General features: G+C 37.0%; 1 protein-coding gene across 1 annotated transcript in view; it reads left to right on the forward strand.

Annotated features, from left to right (window-relative positions):
- The window catches only part of LOC112403570 (E3 ubiquitin-protein ligase RING2), a 52358-nt gene that overhangs the window by 25272 nt on the left and 8412 nt on the right, over positions 1 to 18674 (forward strand). Inside the window, exons 2-4 of the mRNA XM_024751119.1 lie at positions 14103 to 14191; positions 16913 to 17073; positions 17710 to 17925. Coding sequence (XP_024606887.1) covers positions 14105 to 14191; positions 16913 to 17073; positions 17710 to 17925 — 464 coding nt within the window. The 5' untranslated portion in view covers positions 14103 to 14104. The remainder of the gene's footprint in view (positions 1 to 14102; positions 14192 to 16912; positions 17074 to 17709; positions 17926 to 18674) is intronic.

The following is an 18674-nucleotide window of genomic DNA, read 5'->3' on the forward strand; positions in this document are numbered from 1 at the left end:
TTGAGACTTGACACATTGGTTTATTAGGAGTCTGACCCAAGTGTAAAGACCGTATAGATTCTCTACACTTTAGCCCTGTATCCTTAATGATCAGACAGCAGTGTACCTGGCCTATATTAATCTTCTCAAAGATTATATATGTGTTTGGGGAAAGAGAAGGATAATTCAAGAAACATCCATTTGAATGCCTCTAAATGTTCTTCAAAGCTGTGGTTCAAGATGCCCTTCTTTATGTCACCTAGTGCCCCTTTTATAAAGAATTCATAAGTTTCTAATGGGATTTGAGCCAGAAATGTCTCTGTCTAATACTTCTTTTTTTCCCTTAATCTTCCAGGAACTACTCTTAGTATTCAGTTACATACAGGTGACTAGCAGTAAACAACTGACAAAGATATCTGCCCTTTCTGGCAACTTCTGTTTGTTATAGAAAAGGCCTTAAATAAGTAGTCTTGGGAACAAATAAGCCTGTTGATTGATTTTTTTTTTTTTAATCACATGAGGCACATGATCAAGCATTCTTGAGTTCCTTTCTAAAATAATAAAATTATTATTTTTGAAAGGGGTTTTATGTAAAAATTTTTATTTTTAATAAGTTAGTGGGTGGCTAAGTCATTTTTTCCCCTAGTCTTTTACATATTGGGGGCCTGAGAAATAATAATTCCTATTTATTGAAATAAAGGAAATTATATCTTTTCAGTTTTATGGGTTATCATTTATAAAATGCCAGACATTTTATATGAACATCTCATTCAACTTTACCAATGACACTGAAAAGTTTTGTCATTTTGCAGATTAAAAAAAAAAAAGCCTTGAGAGACTGAGATGCTTGTGGATCTATAGCCAGTAACAGCCAGCATTAGCATGCAAACTCAGGTTGATCCAGTTCCAAAAACACTCTGCTTTGTAGGTGTCTCATTTGTTGTACTATAACAAGGATATGCCTAAAATATGAAGTTCTCTGACTTTATGCTTGAAGAATTTATGGTTTAGTGGATCTGTTTTTCCTTCTAGGGGAGCCAGAGAATGATCTTTGGAGCAAATGCATGGCCCAGTCAAGGAATTTGAGGGTCTTGGAGGTCTCAAAGAGTTTAATGGAATCTGTATTAGTATTGTCCTTAGTTTTTTCATGTGAAACCTGCTATTTGCCACATCTAACGTCTATGGACTAGACTACGGTTTTTCAATACTCCCCTCAGCCAATTTGAGGATTATAGATGAGAGGTGGGATAAAAATGGCACTTTGGGGATCCTTTACATTACTTTACTAGGTACTATTAAGAGAATATTTATGTGAGACGATGTTATGATTAGTGTCTAAGTCCCTAGATGAGTCTTCAAAAGACTAATCCATAATGTAATTGAATTAGTATACAAATACAAATTTTCCAATAGTTTAGACATGTAACTTAAGTATGATATGTTTTTAATGGAAAAACTTAAAGTGGAAATTTTAGTTTCTAAGTTGGGGATTAATGACAAAATAATTTGTATATTCATTTAAAAAAATTTGTCACTCTTCCTAAAGCCTGAATTACAGGATATGTTTTACCAGTCAAATTCTGTTAGAATGATAAAATTTTGATATCTATATTCGTTCATATTATCCTGAAAGTAGACAAAATTTCTGGGGCCAGGATAGATTTTACAGTAGTAACCACATCAGTTCCCTTTGGCCCCAGTTCTTCACCCCTAGAGTGATGCAGTGAGAACGGGATGTTCGTTTAGTAGGTGATGAATCCCCAAAATTTGATTCTAGGCGCTTGTATACAAGTTGCCCACCTCTCCTTCTGCGAGAGGGAGAGAGACCTTTGCTCCCAAATATAAACAAATTTTCTTTGGTTACGGAAGGGGAAGATCCTAGATTCTTAATCTTTGGACTATTAAATGAATATTTCTGGGGGGAAAATTAGACAAGTCTCAGAATTTACAACCCCTGGGATGTCTCTATAGTCTCACAGCTGTCCCACCCTGAAATATAAACACATATCCTAGAGAGGTGAATCTCTTATCTATAAGTTTTCAAAGCTTGTCCTTTGAAGGACAGATTTCTTTGCTCAGAAAGCCCTCACGATGCAGAAACATAGAACTATTTTCTCTGCACATAGAAAATAGACCAACTGATAAATCTTCCTTTTTGTTTTATCTTTTCTCATGTTAATTTGAATTGACTTTTTTTTAAGTCATGAAAATATGAAATGTTAAGGTTGCCTAATTTGAGCTCCTTTCTTTATGTAGTCATCACCATTGTTGAGTCGTTCAGCAAATACTTATTAACTATTATACGCTAGGCACATTGCAAGGTACTGGGAATATTGTGGTGAATAAGATAGGTAACTACCCTGCTTTCAAGGAGCTTAGAGGCTATAAAAGTGTAATGGTGAAAAACAAACAAACAAGGGAAGACTTGAGAGAATGACAAAGTTAGAATTTTGTTAGAATGCATGAAGGAGCTAGCTGTGGGAATATAGTGGAAGAAGAGAGCATTCTGTTCCAGGTAGAAGGATGGGCTACTGAAAAGATTCTAAAATTAGAATGTGTTTGCCAAGATTGATAAAGGTGGCAAATGTGGCTAAAACACGGAATTTGGATTTGGATTTCCTTTTTAATTGCTTAAAAGAGGTCAATCACATTATACATTTTGCTCTACAACTTGCTTTTGTTTTTAACTTAATGTATGAGGTATACATATGTTGAATTCCGTGTCAGTGTGTATAGCTACATAGTATTTTGTACTATGGATATATTCTAATTGGCCATATTCCCATTGATAAACAAATATATATGTACATGATTTTTTGCTATTACAATGCTGTGATGACTCTTCATGTATATATATTTATTGCATACCTGTATGAGAATTTTTGTCAGGTAGATTTCCTAAGAGAACCATTATGAGGTCAAAACTTCGGTGCATTAACAATTTTGACAGATATAGGCTGCTCTGAGTGGTGATGGTTCAACCAGTACCCTACAGTGAGTCTTATTTTTTGATTTGGCCAAAGAGCAGACAGTTCTTTTGGTGTATTCTTTCACTGGCATCTATTTTTCAGATACTGACTTTTGATTCACAAGTTAATTTTATTAAATTTTTTGAAGGATAAATGAATGGGATTATTTTGTAGTTTAAGGTTACCTTCGTGTGTTAAAATACATGTTGTACTAAAGTTCTAAAAGCTGATGTGTCTACTATTAGACTTATAAAGAATGTGGATAAAATGACATCAACCAGTAAGTTAATTGTATGTTGATGAAAGGTAATAAAGTGAAAAGTAGGGAATGCATTTCCATAGGGATTTCTCTGACAGTCGTGTATAGCTTGATTCAACCAGTTTCCATTTCAAAGAGTACATTCTTAATGCCAAAAACCGCAGTTATGCCTTAAATGCCAAATTGCTCTGTCCCCAAAACCATGCCACTGTACACTTCCAATGATTTGAGAATTCCTGTTTCTGCACACCCTTTTAACACCCAGTATTATGTCATCTTAATTTTTGTCAGTATTGCAGACAAAAAATAGAGCATATGTAGATAACATTGTCTTGATTTGCAATTTAGTGATTTGTAGTGAAGTTAAGCACAATGTAGTTCTGTTGGCCACTTGTATTCCTCTGTTAATTACCCATTTATCATTTTGCCTATATTGAGTTGTCTTTTAAATTGACCTGGGGGAAGATTTGTTGTGTATTATGGATTTGGGGCTTTGTTTATTATGTATGTTGCAAATATTTTCTCCATGTCAATTGTTTATTTTTAAATGTGCTTATATCTTTTGTTGTTTTTTGTATATAAGTTTAAAACTTTTATGAGGTGAAATGTGAACTGTTTTTAAAGCCTTCTGGGTATTGCATCTTGCTTAGGCTGCCTTCCTAATCCCAATCATATGAAGACATTCTACCCTCTTCTAGCTCTTTCATATAGTTTTTTTAAAATGTTTAATCCTTCTAGAATTTTTTTATTTATCTGTGTAGGTACATCTGATTTAATTCAAAAAACTTAAAACTTTTTGTTATCCCTCTGATTTAAAGTATCCTAAATTACATAAATTCACATGCTTTTGAACCCTCTGTTTTGTGCATTATTTCATTCATCTTTGTGCATTAATTCATTCGTCTTTTCTTCGGACCATAGTGTTGCTTTTTATTAGGCTTTATTGTTAGATGTAAGGTAAGCCTCACTGATTATTTTTCTCTTTTAAAATATCCTGGGTGTTCTTGTGCATCTTCTAAGTGAACCTTAGAATCACTTTATCTATTGATATTTTGATTGGGATTGCCTTACATTGGATTTATATGTTTATCCAATTTAGGTCTTCTTTAATGGCCTTCAGTTAAGTTGTCGAGTTTTGTCTGGTCAGTATTTTTTGAAATTTACTCCTAAATATTTCATAGTTTTTGTTGCCATTGTGCATGGTTGTAAATGGGAGCTATTAAAAAGTACATTTCTAAGTGGTTATTCCTGGTTTATAGGAAACCTGTGGCTTTTTGGCCTGGTTTTCTCTCCTCAAGCCAAACATGTTACTGCCTTTTTTTTTTTTTTTAGGTCTAGTAGTTTTTCATTTGATGCTACTGGACGTTCCAGGTAGTGATATTATTTGCAGCTGATAATTTTGTCATTTCTTCTTCCACTGTGTGTGTGTGTGTGTATCTCTCTCTTTTTTTTTTTTGTGGTGGCATAATTTAGGACTTCCAGCAGAATGTTGTAGGGCAGTCGTGTTTTGCTCCTGACTTTTTAATAGGAATCTTCAAAAGTTTTAACTTTGGGGCTTCTGGTGTATTTTCATCAAGTTAAGGATATTTCCATTTATTTCTAACTTTCTAAGACTTTTAATTAGGAATAGTTGAATTTCTTAAGTGTATAAAGATGAATATAGCATTCCCTAATAATCTAATTTAAAAATCTGTTTTATATCTATGTATGTGCATTTTCTAACGTTTTTTCCCCTTTTGATTATGTCAGAAATTTAGCTATTGGATTAGCTGTATCAGGTTACTAAATTTTGCTTTCATGAACAAGTCCTTTTTTTTTTTTTTTGTGCGGTACGCGGGCTTCTCACTGTTGTGGCCTCTCCCGTTGTGGAGCACAGGCTCAGCGGCCATGGCTCACGGGCCCAGCCGCTCTGCGGCATGTGGGATCTTCCCGGACCAGGGCACGAACCTGTGTCCCCTTCATTGGCAGGCAGACTCTCAACCACTGCGCCACCAGGGAAGCCCTCCATTTTTTTAAAGCAGTTGTTTATGATCATTTTTCCCTTTTACTTAATTAGGTTCATATTCTAATTTCTAATGCTTGGTTTGTATTTTTTTCCACTCTCCATGGTTTTATTACTTAAAAATTGAAGGTTATAAGTATTTCTGAAGGACATTTTTCTCATTACACATCCCATACATTTTGATAAGGTTGTATTTTCACTTTATTAATTTATAAAGAACATATAGTGTCAATTTTGCTTTCCTTTTTAACCCATTCCAGTGTGGCTTTTGCCCCTCAGCTTAACCCCATTTGATTCTTGGGAAGATCACCATCATGGCACCTTCTTTAGTTCTGTAAAACCTCTTCTTGTGTATTGTCCCATTTACTTACCTGTCACACTGACCTTTCTGTCTTTCCGACATGTCTGTTCCTTTGAAGTCCTTCCTTGATCCTCTGTTTTTAATAGCTCCTTTTCTCTTCTTGATTATCTAAACCAATGCCCTTTTTTGTATCTCTTATTTAGAACTTAAGAATTTTTACTTTATTGTGTACATACTTGTGTTTACTGCTATCATTCTTAGCACCTTGTACAGTGCATGGGGTGCAATGGATAATCAGTATTTGAACGAGTGAGTAAATGATATGTAATCTTATGAAAGGATTGGGGTAGGGAGAGGGACGTACCCAGATACATAGGCCTTTTGTCAGGGCATATCAATTTTGGTAAAAATACTTCAGGAAAATTGATAATCTGGAAATTAAATTCCTTTCAAAGTATCCAAGACTTATAGCCTTTTGTGTAGCTCAGGAGTACACATGCATACCCCGCTTTGAAGATTCCTAGTTAAATCATAAAAGATCAGCATTAGGAAATTCTTTCCATTTATGTATTATTTAAGGTTCATTTTTTTTCCTTTCTAAATGTCTTCCCTCATTTATTTAACTTTTATTGAAAAGCAGGCTCATTTCTAGGTGTAGGAGAAAATATTAAGATGTGTCAAATTATTTAAGTCAGTGGGATAGACATGTAAGCAGCTCTAATGCATACAAGTAAGTTCAAAGTACAGAAAATACTTTGTACTTTGCATCCCTTTTTTTCTACTCAAGTAAACATAACCTTTTCCTCTGGCTTCTTCAGGATCTTTTCATTGTCTTTGAATATCTGTAATTCGAAAATGATATGCTGAGGTGTGGTTTTTTTGACATTTATTCTGCAGGGTATTCTTGGAGCTACCCGGATTTGTGGTTTGATTATCTGACATTAATTTGGGGAAATTAATTCTTAGTCATTATTGTTTCAAATATTTCTTCTGTTCCTTTCTCTCTTCTCTTCCTAGTATCCCCATTACATGTATGTTACATCTTTTGTAGATATTCCACAGTCCTTGGATATTTTGTTCTGTTTTTCTCCGTCTTTGTTCTTTTTGCTTTTCAGTTTTTGAGGTTTCTACTGGTACATCCTCTGACTCAGAGATACTTTCTTTAGCAGTAGGCAGGCTACTAATAAGACCATCAAAGGCACTCTTTATGGCTGTTACAGAGTTTTTGAGCTCTCATTTCTTTTTAGTTCTTTCTTAGGATTTCCATCTCTCTGCATACATTGGCCATCTGTTCTTCTGTGGTCTTTATCCTTTAGAGCCCTTAGCCTATTATTCATAGTTATTTTAAATTTCTGGTCTGATAATTCCAGTGTCCCTGCCATATCTGGTTCTGATGCTTGCTTTGTCTCTCAAATTGTGTTTTTGTCTTTTGGTATGCCTAGTAATTTTTTCTAGAGCCGGACATGATGTACTGGGTAAAAGGAACTGCTGCAAAAAGGCCTTTAGTAATGTGATGGTGAGGTGTAGGGGGAGGGCAAGGGTTCTGTAGTCCTGTAATTGGTCTCAGAGCCTATGTCTCTGGGCTGTGAACTTCACTAGTGGTTCTTAGTTTTTTTCTAACCCCTTTTAGGTGGGACAGGAAGACTAGAATGGACTGGAGTTGGGTATTTCCCTTCTCCAGGTCACTTAGGTTCTGGTAATATCCCAGCAGGTTAGGTTCTGGTTAACTAATTTTCCCTGAGGGCAGGACTTGTTACGAAGAACTAGAATGCTCTGGCATATTTAGAAATGGTTCCTTTTCCCCTCCCTCTGCTGGAAGCATGAGGGGAGTTTTCTCTGATAATTAGTGTGGGAATCTGGTTGGGCTGCTGGAGGTAAATTTCACAGTATTGTGGGGGCCTCCCTGTGACTGGGTCCTCCTGGAGTTTTTAACTCTCAGACTTGTCCACACTGAGCTTCCTCCAACCATTTTTCAGTTATAGTTCAAGAGTTTCCTGTCTGACACTGCTTCCTACTGCGGTTTCAGTGCCTCAGTCTGCTCAGATATGTTGAGATTCCCTGTATTCTGTCTCTTCAATTTTGGGGCAGTGATTTGCCTTGTGTCCTCCTCTCGCTTGTGGATCCCAGAAGAGTAGTTGATTTTTCAGTCTGTTCAGCTTTTTGACTTATTAGGACTGAATGGTAACTTACATGCAGAACTGGAAATGAAAGTCTAACCTTTTTCTTGTTTAAAAAAAGATAAGCTTACTAAATCTTTTTGTGTAGAATGCATAGGAGTTTTCGTCTCTTTTGCCTGCTCTGCTCTTTGCTTTATGGGTAGTCACTTCTTGAGGGTGTTGTATTGAAAAAGCTTTTGAAACCACATTGAGCCTCCACAAAAGGACTTTGTGATCTACCATATGCGAAGATGTGGAAAGTCAGCATGAGTGCCAGGTATTTGTGGTCCTTAAAAGAGCATTCTGAATATCCTATTGCTGTTTCCCCTTTGGTTATTGAAGCCGTGAGCTTTCAAAATTTAGCTGTGACTAGATCTTTCTTCAAGATCTATTTTCTGTTTCTGTCACTGCTACTGAAGTTATCTTGTCCAAACTATAAATGCTAACATTCTCTCCACAAATTTGAGTGCCTACTTTGTGCAAGAAACATTTCTGTTTTGTTGGGGGTATCTTTTATTCAGAAGTATAATTTAGGTGGGTATTGGGCCACAGGTAGACCTAGATCTTCCGTTGTGCTGCAGGAATCTTCAGGCAGTAGTCAACTGGGAAGCACATTCCTGTTGCTGGAAAGAATCCCTAAGATTACTTTGTCTGACACCTAATTTCCCTTCTTTGCTGGCTTCAACTCTACTCTCCATCCTTTCAGATTATAATTATTACCTAGGCCATCCATTCTTGTTCCTTTCCTTTTTCGTTGCTCTGTCTGTATACATAGATGACTCCCAAATACCAGTCATCAAAATCACAATTTATTCCCATCCGAAAAACAGAAGCTAAAAGTCTTTTACATTCTTGGCTTGGTCAAGAGTGAGCTGCAGACAGAAATGCAGCTTCTCACTAAACCAAAGAAGAGGAAAGGTTATATATGATTTGGGGGAAGGGTAGAATTTAGGTTAAATTTAAATGAAAAAATATATTGACCTAAAGCAAAGAGGAACTAATTCTAGAGAGCTTATCTGTTCAGTAACTGCCAAAAGTAGAAACTTGAGCTTCCCAAATACATGTAGATAATGTGCTTTAGGCCAGAGTAGAATTTACAGCTTCCTCTGTATATGTGGATTGTGTCTTGAGGCAAAAAACGGAATTTTTCATTCTCAGATCATCTTTTGACCCTCCTTGGCTAGGTCACAGTAGAGGTCACTATTGTTCAGATTTACACTGCTGACATGTTCTTAAAAATTGAGATAGCAGTTTTGGTGATCAGCAAGACTGTATCCTTTTTTTTGGTCTAGGATTACCTGCTGTATTATCTGATAAGATGGCATCCATGCAGTAGCATTTAAGACTCTAACTACCAGGGAACATATGATTGATTGTAATACAGATTCAAACAGAAAGACTGGAAAATTTTTAAAACTTGTGTAGATCCTAGTTTTCCAAATGATGATACCAGGAAGTTCTGGAACTACAACTAACTTGTGAATTACTTCCTGAATCTTTGTTGCCACAGGAATACAAATATCCAAATCGGATATAATTTGGCTATGTTCAGGAGAACTGGCATCTCTAGAAAGAAGACTTTAAAAAAAATATATATATATATATTTAGGAGAATATTTCATTTGACAGTTCCTATTAATTTGCTGGGGAAGCTTTCTAGAGACAGATGAAAGGAGTGTTCTGTTTATGGTTGACCCCAGGGTAACAGTGTTGAGACATGGGTTAGGATTTAGAATTCTTAGAAATTCCTCCTATCTTAGTAGTTTTAGTTCTCCGATAAATTCATTATGCTACTGTAGGATTTATGGTAGAAATAGTGGTACATGTATCTACAGGGGAACTGTATTTAAAGGTAGTTCGCTTTGAATTCAGTGAATTCTAGAGCCATCTTCAGAGCAGCATCATCGGTAGATTTGGGGCCATTGTTCTTTGCACGCACACACATACACCACGCTTTATTTCCTAATATGGAGCAGTGCCCCTTCCAGATATTTTTCTGATTACTGTATCTGCCAGTATCTTTATGAATAGGTCGTTAAAACTTAGAGGCTGAAGGATCTTTGATTTTTTTTTTTTTTTTTTTTTATCTGAAGGATCATATGTTTGTTTTAGTTTGTAGTTTGTCAGTTTTCTAAAGGTCTTCTAACATTTTCTTTCAGCTCTGTTGGAAATCATCCAAATTTGCAATTTTCTGTTCCACTTTTTTTTTAAATCCTGTATTTTAGATTTTAGCCTATTAAGAAAAAGAGGGGGCAGGTTCTTTTTACACTGCCTCTTGGGTCTGTCCCACAATACAGGTTGAACGCCTTGAAGCCAGTTTCTTATGTCTCCTATTTATCAGTCCATTCCTTGTTTGCAGCCTAGAATTTTAGTCTTAAGTTTTAAAGGAAGGGCACCAGAAAAGGCTTTATTTATCACCCTGGTTTTCTTGCGTTCTCTAGTCCCTGTTGAACGTTTTGCAAGGTTTTTTTTTTTTTCTTTTTTCCAGCCACTTTTCAACTATTTTTATCCATCTGAGGGACTACAAGTAAATGGAATCATTAATATAAGCCTGGGATTCCTGGACAGTTTCTTAGTAGAATGAAATTCAGTAGCAGCCATTAGTCTGTCTGCCTTTTGGTTTTGGAAAGTCTTTTATTGTGACTGTTAGCCCTAAACTGTACCTTAACTTAGTTTCCATTGGTTTACCTACCATTGTAGCAGTCTTAAGTGGGTATGGGTCATTGGTTGTTTTCTTGGGGGAAGACCTTGAGGAAAGGATATTTCACTTAGGATTCTAGGGGTGGCAGTAGAGGGGAACAGAGGGAATATAGGTAAAGGTGGTGATGCTAAAACATGATAGTGTTGGATGCATAAGGAGGGCAGGTTTCAGATAATTTGAATGCTTTTTTCTTTGGTCTTTGCTAGAGAACTTTAAAGGGATGCTACTTTGAAGTTTGGGTTTAATTTTGAGGCCTCAGCATACCAGTCAAAAAGACTGCCCATTGTGTATTTGGTACTTTTTTCCCTTTCTTTTCTAGAGCTTCTTTTAGTTGTATTATCTTTGACATGTCCAAAATTACCAATAATAGCTAAGGTAATTATAAACATCCTTGGAGAAATTGTGCCGTCTAGCCTGGTAAGCAGAATAACTAGGATTATAATAAGAGTGTATATAGGGGCAGGAGTTCTGTCAGGAGAAGTTTGTATCGTAGATGTAGAGAAACCCACATCAATACACAAACTACATACAATAAGATCAAGTGATGCTTATAAAATGGTGGCTAGGGGGGCTTCCCTGGTGGAGCAGTGGTTAAGAATCCGCCTGTCAATGCAGGGGACATGGATTCGAGCCCTCATCTGAGAAGATCCCACATGCCGTGGAGCAATGAAGCCTGTGCGCCACAGCTACTGAGCCTGCGCTCTACAGCCCGTGAGCCACAACTACTGAGTCCACGTGCCACAACTACTGAAGCCCGCATGCCTAGAGCCCATGCTCTGCGACAAGAGAAGCCACCCGCAGTGAGAAGCCTGTGCACTGCAATGAAGAGTAGCCCCTACTTGTCACAACTAGAGAAAGCCCGCACACAGTAACAAAGACCCAATGCAGCCATAAATGAATGAATGAATGAATGAATGGTGGCTAGCGACCATGATTTAGCCCCTAGAGTACAGAAATGTTAACCTTCAACCCCAGAGTACAGAAATGAAGGAGAAAGTCCTCCTACATTAAACAAAGTGATCTCTCTTTTAGTTAATCTCTTCATGAAGGCTTTTTAGAGAGGCTTATGGCAAAGTTTTTTGCTCCAGAGAGCAGATACTGGTCTGTTGGGTCTCTTGTATCCATCAGTTTGACTAGATAGCAATTAGTAGAGTCTGTGCCATCATTTGATCCTCTGAAGATTGAATGATAGAGAAAAGACAGTATTTCATGAAGGAGAAGTTTTCTGTCACAAAATTCTTTCAATTTGTGATTCCCGCACTCAGGGAGATACTCAAAGAACCACAGGCTACTAATCATAGGATAACAAACTCAGCTAGATTACTGACCAGAGCTCTGTGAAAAATTGCTCAGATTTCAGGCTACTGTTGGGACACTGATCAGGAATCATGATGGAGCTGAAAGATAATTGTATTTCAAGCACAGAAGATTCAAGGAATGTTTGCTTGTTTGGGAGTCCACTGGTTCTGATAAGCAAAATGAGTGAGTCTTCAAGGTAGACTCGGTGGACAGCCTCAAAATTATAAACAAAAGCCATGACTCACTCAAATTTGAAAAATTTGAACATATTTCAAATTTTTGCTTGCACAAGGGAGAAACTTCATGTGGAAATGTAGCTGTTTTGAAGAGACAATGTATATTGAATTTTAGAGGGGGCTAGAATTCAGGTTAAATTTCAGTGAAGTGCTTTTACTTATAAAAGCAAAGTAAGTTAATTGCTCATTGGGTGGGTTCTTGAGAGCAGGGTTTTTAAAAAATTAATTATTTTTGGCTGCGTTGGGTCTTTGTTGCGGTGCGCGGGCTTCTCGTTGCGGTGGCTTCTCTTGTTGTGGAACACGGGCTCTACGCGTGTGGGCTTCAGTAGTTGTGGCGCATGGGCTCAGCAGTTGTGGCTCCCGGGCTCTAGAGTACAGGCTCAGTAGTTGTGGTGCACGGGCTTAGTTGCTCGGCAGCATGTATGATCTTCCCGGACCAGAGCCCGAACCCGTGTCCCCTGCATTGGCAGGCAGATTCTTAACCATTGTGCCAACAGGGAAGTCTAAGAGCAGGTATTTTTAAATGGTAGCTGCTAAAAGTGGGAAATTCAGCATCCTGGATACAAATAGATCATGTCCTTCATTGTTTATGTGCCAGTGTAGAATATATGCCATACTGTGATTGTGCAAGTTGTGTCTTTAGGCAAGTGTGATATTTTTCTTTCTCACTATCTACTGGACGACTCTACCTCCGTCAGTGCTCCATTAAATAACTGGAACTCAGTGTGTGTAGCAGCTCCACTTCTCTTCTAACCCACACCTTCCTTCTGTGTTCTATCTCAGTAAAGGATGGTTGCTTTCCTAAAATCTTATTTGACCCTTCCCTCTTAGACCAGTGTCGTATGTATCATGTAGTGATCTGTCTGATTCTTTCTCTCTGTCTGTGCTTTGCTGCTTTGGTTCAGATAGTTAATATCACTGAGGTTTTTTAACAGCCTCCTCATTGTTCTTTTTACTGCTAGTTGCTTTCTATTCTGTCTTCTACATACTGCTTGAATTTCTTTGAAACTATTTGATCATGTCACTCTCTTGTTTAAAACTTCCAGTGGCTTCCAGACTCATACCTACATACATGTTGCTCGACTTTGCCTGGAACCCTGTTTCTTTTGTACTCCCATCCCAGTGTAGTATTTTTTTTTAAGGCTGTTTAATCTCCATTTAAGCCTTCCCTGACTCCTTAAATTTCCTGATCCTTCTCTGTAATTCCATATTGTTTTTTCCATATGGTTGCTTAGACTCGATCTTGTCAGTTTGTAGTTTAGCTGTTTACACACATTTCTTTGTTTATAGGCTTTGAATTCTGAGGCAAGGACCTAGAGCAATTCTGCTTGGCCAATAATAGATGTTTACTGGATACTTGAATGATTGGAGCCTCTTCCTTTGCCCTAGAGGAGTTAGTTGTCTAAGACCATCTTCCTTACATGTATACTAGATCTCGTCCCCCTGTTCAAAGACAGGCAGAGAAGTTGGCTGTACGTTGTTCATTCATAACAAGAGGAAAGTCACAGTGGTGAGGAGACCTTGAAATTGTGTCACATGGTGAGCAGTAGGAGGAACTAGGACATTTAGCCAGAAGTAAAGAAAAATCAGGTGGAATATGATAACAGTGTCCAAATATTTGAAAGACTGTTGTGTAGAAAAATTATTCGACTTAGTCAGTTTGCCTCCAGAGGACAGCTGTAAGGTGAATAGGAAGCAGTTTTGGGCTCATCATTAGGAGGAGATAAGCTGACTTATTAGAAAGGGGATTTTTCATGAGTGGAGCTGTGAAAGTAGAGGCAGAATGACCTGTGGCTTAAAGTGCTTTAAAGTAGATTTTGTATCTTTGGCAAAAGTTGGACTAGATGGCCATGCTGAAGAGTCTGAGATTTTCCTGACAGTTCTAAGTTCCATGACTGCCAGTTTCAGAAAGATACTTCTTATTTTGGGTGAAGAGAGTTTCCTATACATCAGTAATAATTAAGCATTCTCTGTGTGCGAGCTGTTAGGCATTCAGAGATCGGTGATAACTTCTTGCTCTCAAGTAGCTTGTGTTTATAAATGGAAAGATTCTTGAGCTTTTCTTCTTCTTCGTTCTTGAGGAGCCAGTGTGTAATTTCTGTTGGTTTTACTCTCAGGATTTACAATGTCTAAAAATTAGTTTTGAGATTTACTTCCCTTTCAGATACTAAAATTGGTTTTCTCTCTTCTTTATTCCTAGCAATGTCTCAGGCTGTGCAGACAAACGGAACTCAACCATTAAGCAAAACATGGGAACTCAGTTTATATGAATTACAACGAACACCTCAGGTAATATAGATTAAGATAACTTAGGGGAAATATGAGGCATATAAACTGGGATATAGTTTTAGAAAGTGAAAACTTGAAAGAACATAACAGTAATAATAAATTTATATACAGTTCTAATTTATGTATGTTTGGTTGACACTTCATTTCTTGAACAAATAATTTGAGTGCATATTCTGTACCAGGTCCTAAGCTAGGCAGTAGGTAAAGTGGTGAATAAAACAGATGTGGCACCAGCCCAGGGAGTTTATGGACATCAAACAAGTAAATTACATATATGGGAAGTTATATAAAGGGAAGGTCCTTAATGCTGTAATAAATAATAACGGGAGAACCAGGGAAGACCATTTTGAGAAGGTGAAGATGGGGAAGACTGGGAGAGGAACAGGTTTGAAGGAGATAAACATGCTTAAAACTGAAGTCATTTTCAGTTTGAAATGCCTGTAAGACAAGTAGAGATGCTACCTAGAGGTCTGGACTAAATATAAAGTTTTAGGACTTGTCAGTACATTTTAAGCATGAGAATGCCAGATCACCTAGAGAGAGATGAGCAGAAGGCCCAGAACTTCATCCAGAGGAGCTTCAAGATTTAGAAATTAAGTAATGGAAAAGGAGCCAGCAAAGGAGACTGAGAAGGAACGGCCAAAGAAAAGTAAGGAAAAATGGAAGATGAAGTGAGGGGATCAAAACATAGGACAAAGTGTTTCAAGGAGGATGCAGTTACTGTGTTCAGTACTACTGAGAGGATGAATAAGGTGAAGATTACAAAAGTGAGCACTAGAGTTGGCTGTATATACTTGGTGACTTTGACCAGAGTAGATTCACTTGAGTAGGTTTTGCTGTGTTAAAGGGGAGGGGGAGGTGAAAATGAATAGGTAATGTTTCAGAGAAGTTTGGCTGTGCAGAGAAACAGAGAAATGGAGTGAAAACTTGAGGGCAACATAGAATTGGGAAGTTATTTAAATTTTGTTTTGTTAATAAGATGAGAGATGGAACCACTCTCACCCCACCCTCCTCTACACACAGCTCTAAGCTCATCATTCACATTTCACTATGCAGCAACCCTATATTAATCTAGGCTGATTTAGTGAAGAGGGAGAGATTGCTGAAGTCTGAGATCAAATAGAAATCCAAAGAGGGATATACTTGAGAAGGTAGGAAGGAATGGACATGTGATAGGAAGAGGTGTACTTTCTCCTTGTAAGAAGAAAGAGGAAGATGCTTTATAAAGATTTGGTAGAGAGAAAACGAGAGTTCTTTAAATGAAATTTGAGGTAAGGTAATTAATCTATTGAACATTTAGGTGGTAGGTCTGCAGATAGAAGAAAAGTTGTAAAATAGTGCAGTGAAAAGAAAAATGAGTTTTTAGTGATATCAGTCTGGTTGTGTGATTCCTCCCTTTTTTTCCCCTGCAGTGCTATGCAGATGCACAGGTATAGGCATGGAAAATATGGATGGATGGTTTATCCAGGGTTCAGATTTTGCTAGGCAAATTCTAAAGAGGAAGAGGGGACCAGACTTGATTACTAGCTAAGTCATCATCATACTCTCTGTGTGATTTATAAGATCGAGGTTATAATTCCTAAATCAAAAGTTTGTGTGTATATTAAACTAAGTAAAATACAGAAAGTGCTTTATATAGAGAGGTTGAAACATAATGGATACTTGATAATGGACAATATCTATAGTTTCGATGGCTTTCCTTGTGGGGTCATCAATCTTTGACCCTATAGAGCAAACACAAGTACGACGAAGAGCCAGTGGAGACAGGAAGTGTAACATATGGAAGCCCCTTATTCTACCTGCATCTTCCTTTTCAGTGGCCACATACTAGACCTTTTTCCTCAATCCATAGGAGCCTGTATTGGTGCCTTTAGAGCTACATAATCTTTGTTCTCAGTGCCACCTTGTGGGAAGGGCGAGTAGTGGTAGTGGCAAAGAAAGTAGGAGTCACTAATCTGTGCATTTGGGAGGTTTGTCCTGAATTCTACATTGGATCTCCAAGTGCATTTTCGCACTGAAAACATTTTTAGACATGACAATTAGAAATACTAATACTTTTTATACTTCGGAGGTGCTATGGTTTAAATCAGTTTGTGGGTTAGCTTGAGAACCTGACCACTTTGTATGAAACTGCTCTGTGGATCAAGACTTTAAGGTTCAAAAGGTGATTTTAAAATTAAATCCTGTTAAGCTGTGTATAAATAGGGAATACTTGTATTTGAATTTTAAAATCTTTTAATGGATGGCGTGAAATGTATAGTTTATTATCAAAATGGTGCAGTTTTGCAGATGGAAGAAGTTTTAGGGTTCATTTAGCTTAACTTCCTCATTTTGCAGGTAAGAAGACAATGTTAAAACTAATCATTTAGTGTCACAAAGCTAGTTGTAGAACTAATAGAACCTAAGCCATCTGATTCCATATTCAATGCTTTTTTTATTGCTATACCAGGGTGATTTAACATTAGTTATCTTTTAAATGTATAATATGTTATCTTTAGTATTAAAATTAAGGGCATTTATATAATGATTTGGTGCTGGGGCTGAGGGGAGTTGGAGGAGATTATAGCTAAAACAAGATTGGTTGTGAGTTAACAGTGATGGTGACTGGGTGATGGGTATATAGATGTTCATTTTTGACATTTTCTATATTCTTACGTTTGAACTTGTCCATAATTTTTTTTAATTAGGTAGCATTTAATTTTAAAGTGATGCTTTTTACAGGAGGCAATAACGGATGGCTTGGAAATTGTGGTTTCACCTCGAAGTCTACACAGTGAATTAATGTGCCCAATTTGTTTGGATATGTTGAAGAACACCATGACTACAAAAGAGTGTTTACATCGTTTTTGTGCAGACTGCATTATCACAGCCCTCAGAAGTGGGTATGTTAAAATGAATTATGCTAGGTACTTAAATTATACAAGGACAGTGTTCTAGTGCTCTGTGGGTTTTGAGAAATACATTTTCTATAAGTGTTCATTTGAGAATTGGAAATTTATCTAAAGTCTAGGTTTTAATTATTGGAGAATCTTTGTTTTGAAACAGTTGATTTTATATAGTTTTAGAAGCTTTTTAGGATGAGTTTTTGTTTTGAGGAAATTACAAAGCATGAAACCATGATTTTCTCACTGTCCTGATGAATATTTTAATAAAATAATTCATAACATATAAATTAATATATATTAGTGGATAGTTTTTCCATGTATAGCATGGATATCAGAAACAGGAAATTTAGGAAGGAATAGATTTTTATTTCTAAAATGGTTATATATAATTTATCATGGGGAAGTATTTAGTTTTTTCTCTATTGGCAAGTAGTATGGAGAGTCTCATGTTTCAAAAATCTTGCTTAGTCACTAGTCAGATATTCAAGGAAAGTCAGGTTAATCAGTTTAAATTTCTGCGACTTAGTAAAGCTATTGGAATAAAGATGATAATTATCTGGAAGCTGGCTATTTTTGTCTTTAGCCCAAAGATCCTGGCATTATTTACATTTTCTTTTCTCTCTTTTTATTTAGCAATAAAGAATGCCCTACCTGTCGGAAAAAGCTAGTTTCCAAAAGATCACTAAGACCAGACCCAAACTTTGATGCACTCATCAGCAAAATTTATCCAAGTCGTGATGAGTATGAAGCTCATCAAGAAAGAGTATTAGCCAGGATCAACAAGCACAATAATCAGCAAGCACTCAGTCACAGCATTGAGGAAGGACTGAAGATACAGGCCATGAACAGGTATATGGGAGAGAAGGCCAGGCAGGGCGGCCATTTTTCCACTCTATTAAATACTGAATTAACACCCTCCATTTTGAGAAAGATAAATGCAGTAACAAATAGTAGTTCTGTGTGGTTACCTTTTCTTGAAGGTATAAAATATGTCTCTAGGCCTAATACGGTATTCCATTTAAAGTACTAGAGTCTTAAAAAAACAACAAGACAAATACCCTCTTATACCCACTTCTGCCTCCACTTACCATTGTATTTCTTCTTTTTAAAAGAGTTGTCTGTGCTTACTATATTCAATACTTCTACTGTCCCATTTTGAACTCCCCCAGTCAGGCTTTATCCCAATGCCCCGTATCACCCTTGTTGAAGTTACCATTGACCTCCACATTGCAAAACCCAATTGCTGATTCTCAGATCTCATCTTACTTAGCAGCATTTTATACAGGTGATTTCTCTTTTCTCTTTGACTGGTTTCCTTCCGCTGGCTTTCAAGAGACGATATTCTCCTGGTTCCCTTTGTATGTCGTTAGCTGTTCCTTATTTCAAACTTAACATGTTCAGTACTGAACTTGTAATTCTTATCCCCTACTTCTATTCATTCTTGCTCATTTTAGTTGATGGCAACTCCATCATCCTACTTGCTTTAGCCAAAAACTTTGGAGTTACCTTTCACCTCTCTCTTTTTTCCCAGTCCGTATTCCAGTTTGTGAATAAATATATTTTTAGCTTTTTCCATAATATATCCAAATTGGTCTAGG

Source organism: Neophocaena asiaeorientalis, unplaced genomic scaffold (genome assembly GCF_003031525.2).
Source record: "Neophocaena asiaeorientalis asiaeorientalis breed wild unplaced genomic scaffold, Neophocaena_asiaeorientalis_V1.1 scaffold67, whole genome shotgun sequence".
NCBI classification, from domain to species: Eukaryota; Metazoa; Chordata; class Mammalia; order Artiodactyla; family Phocoenidae; genus Neophocaena; species Neophocaena asiaeorientalis.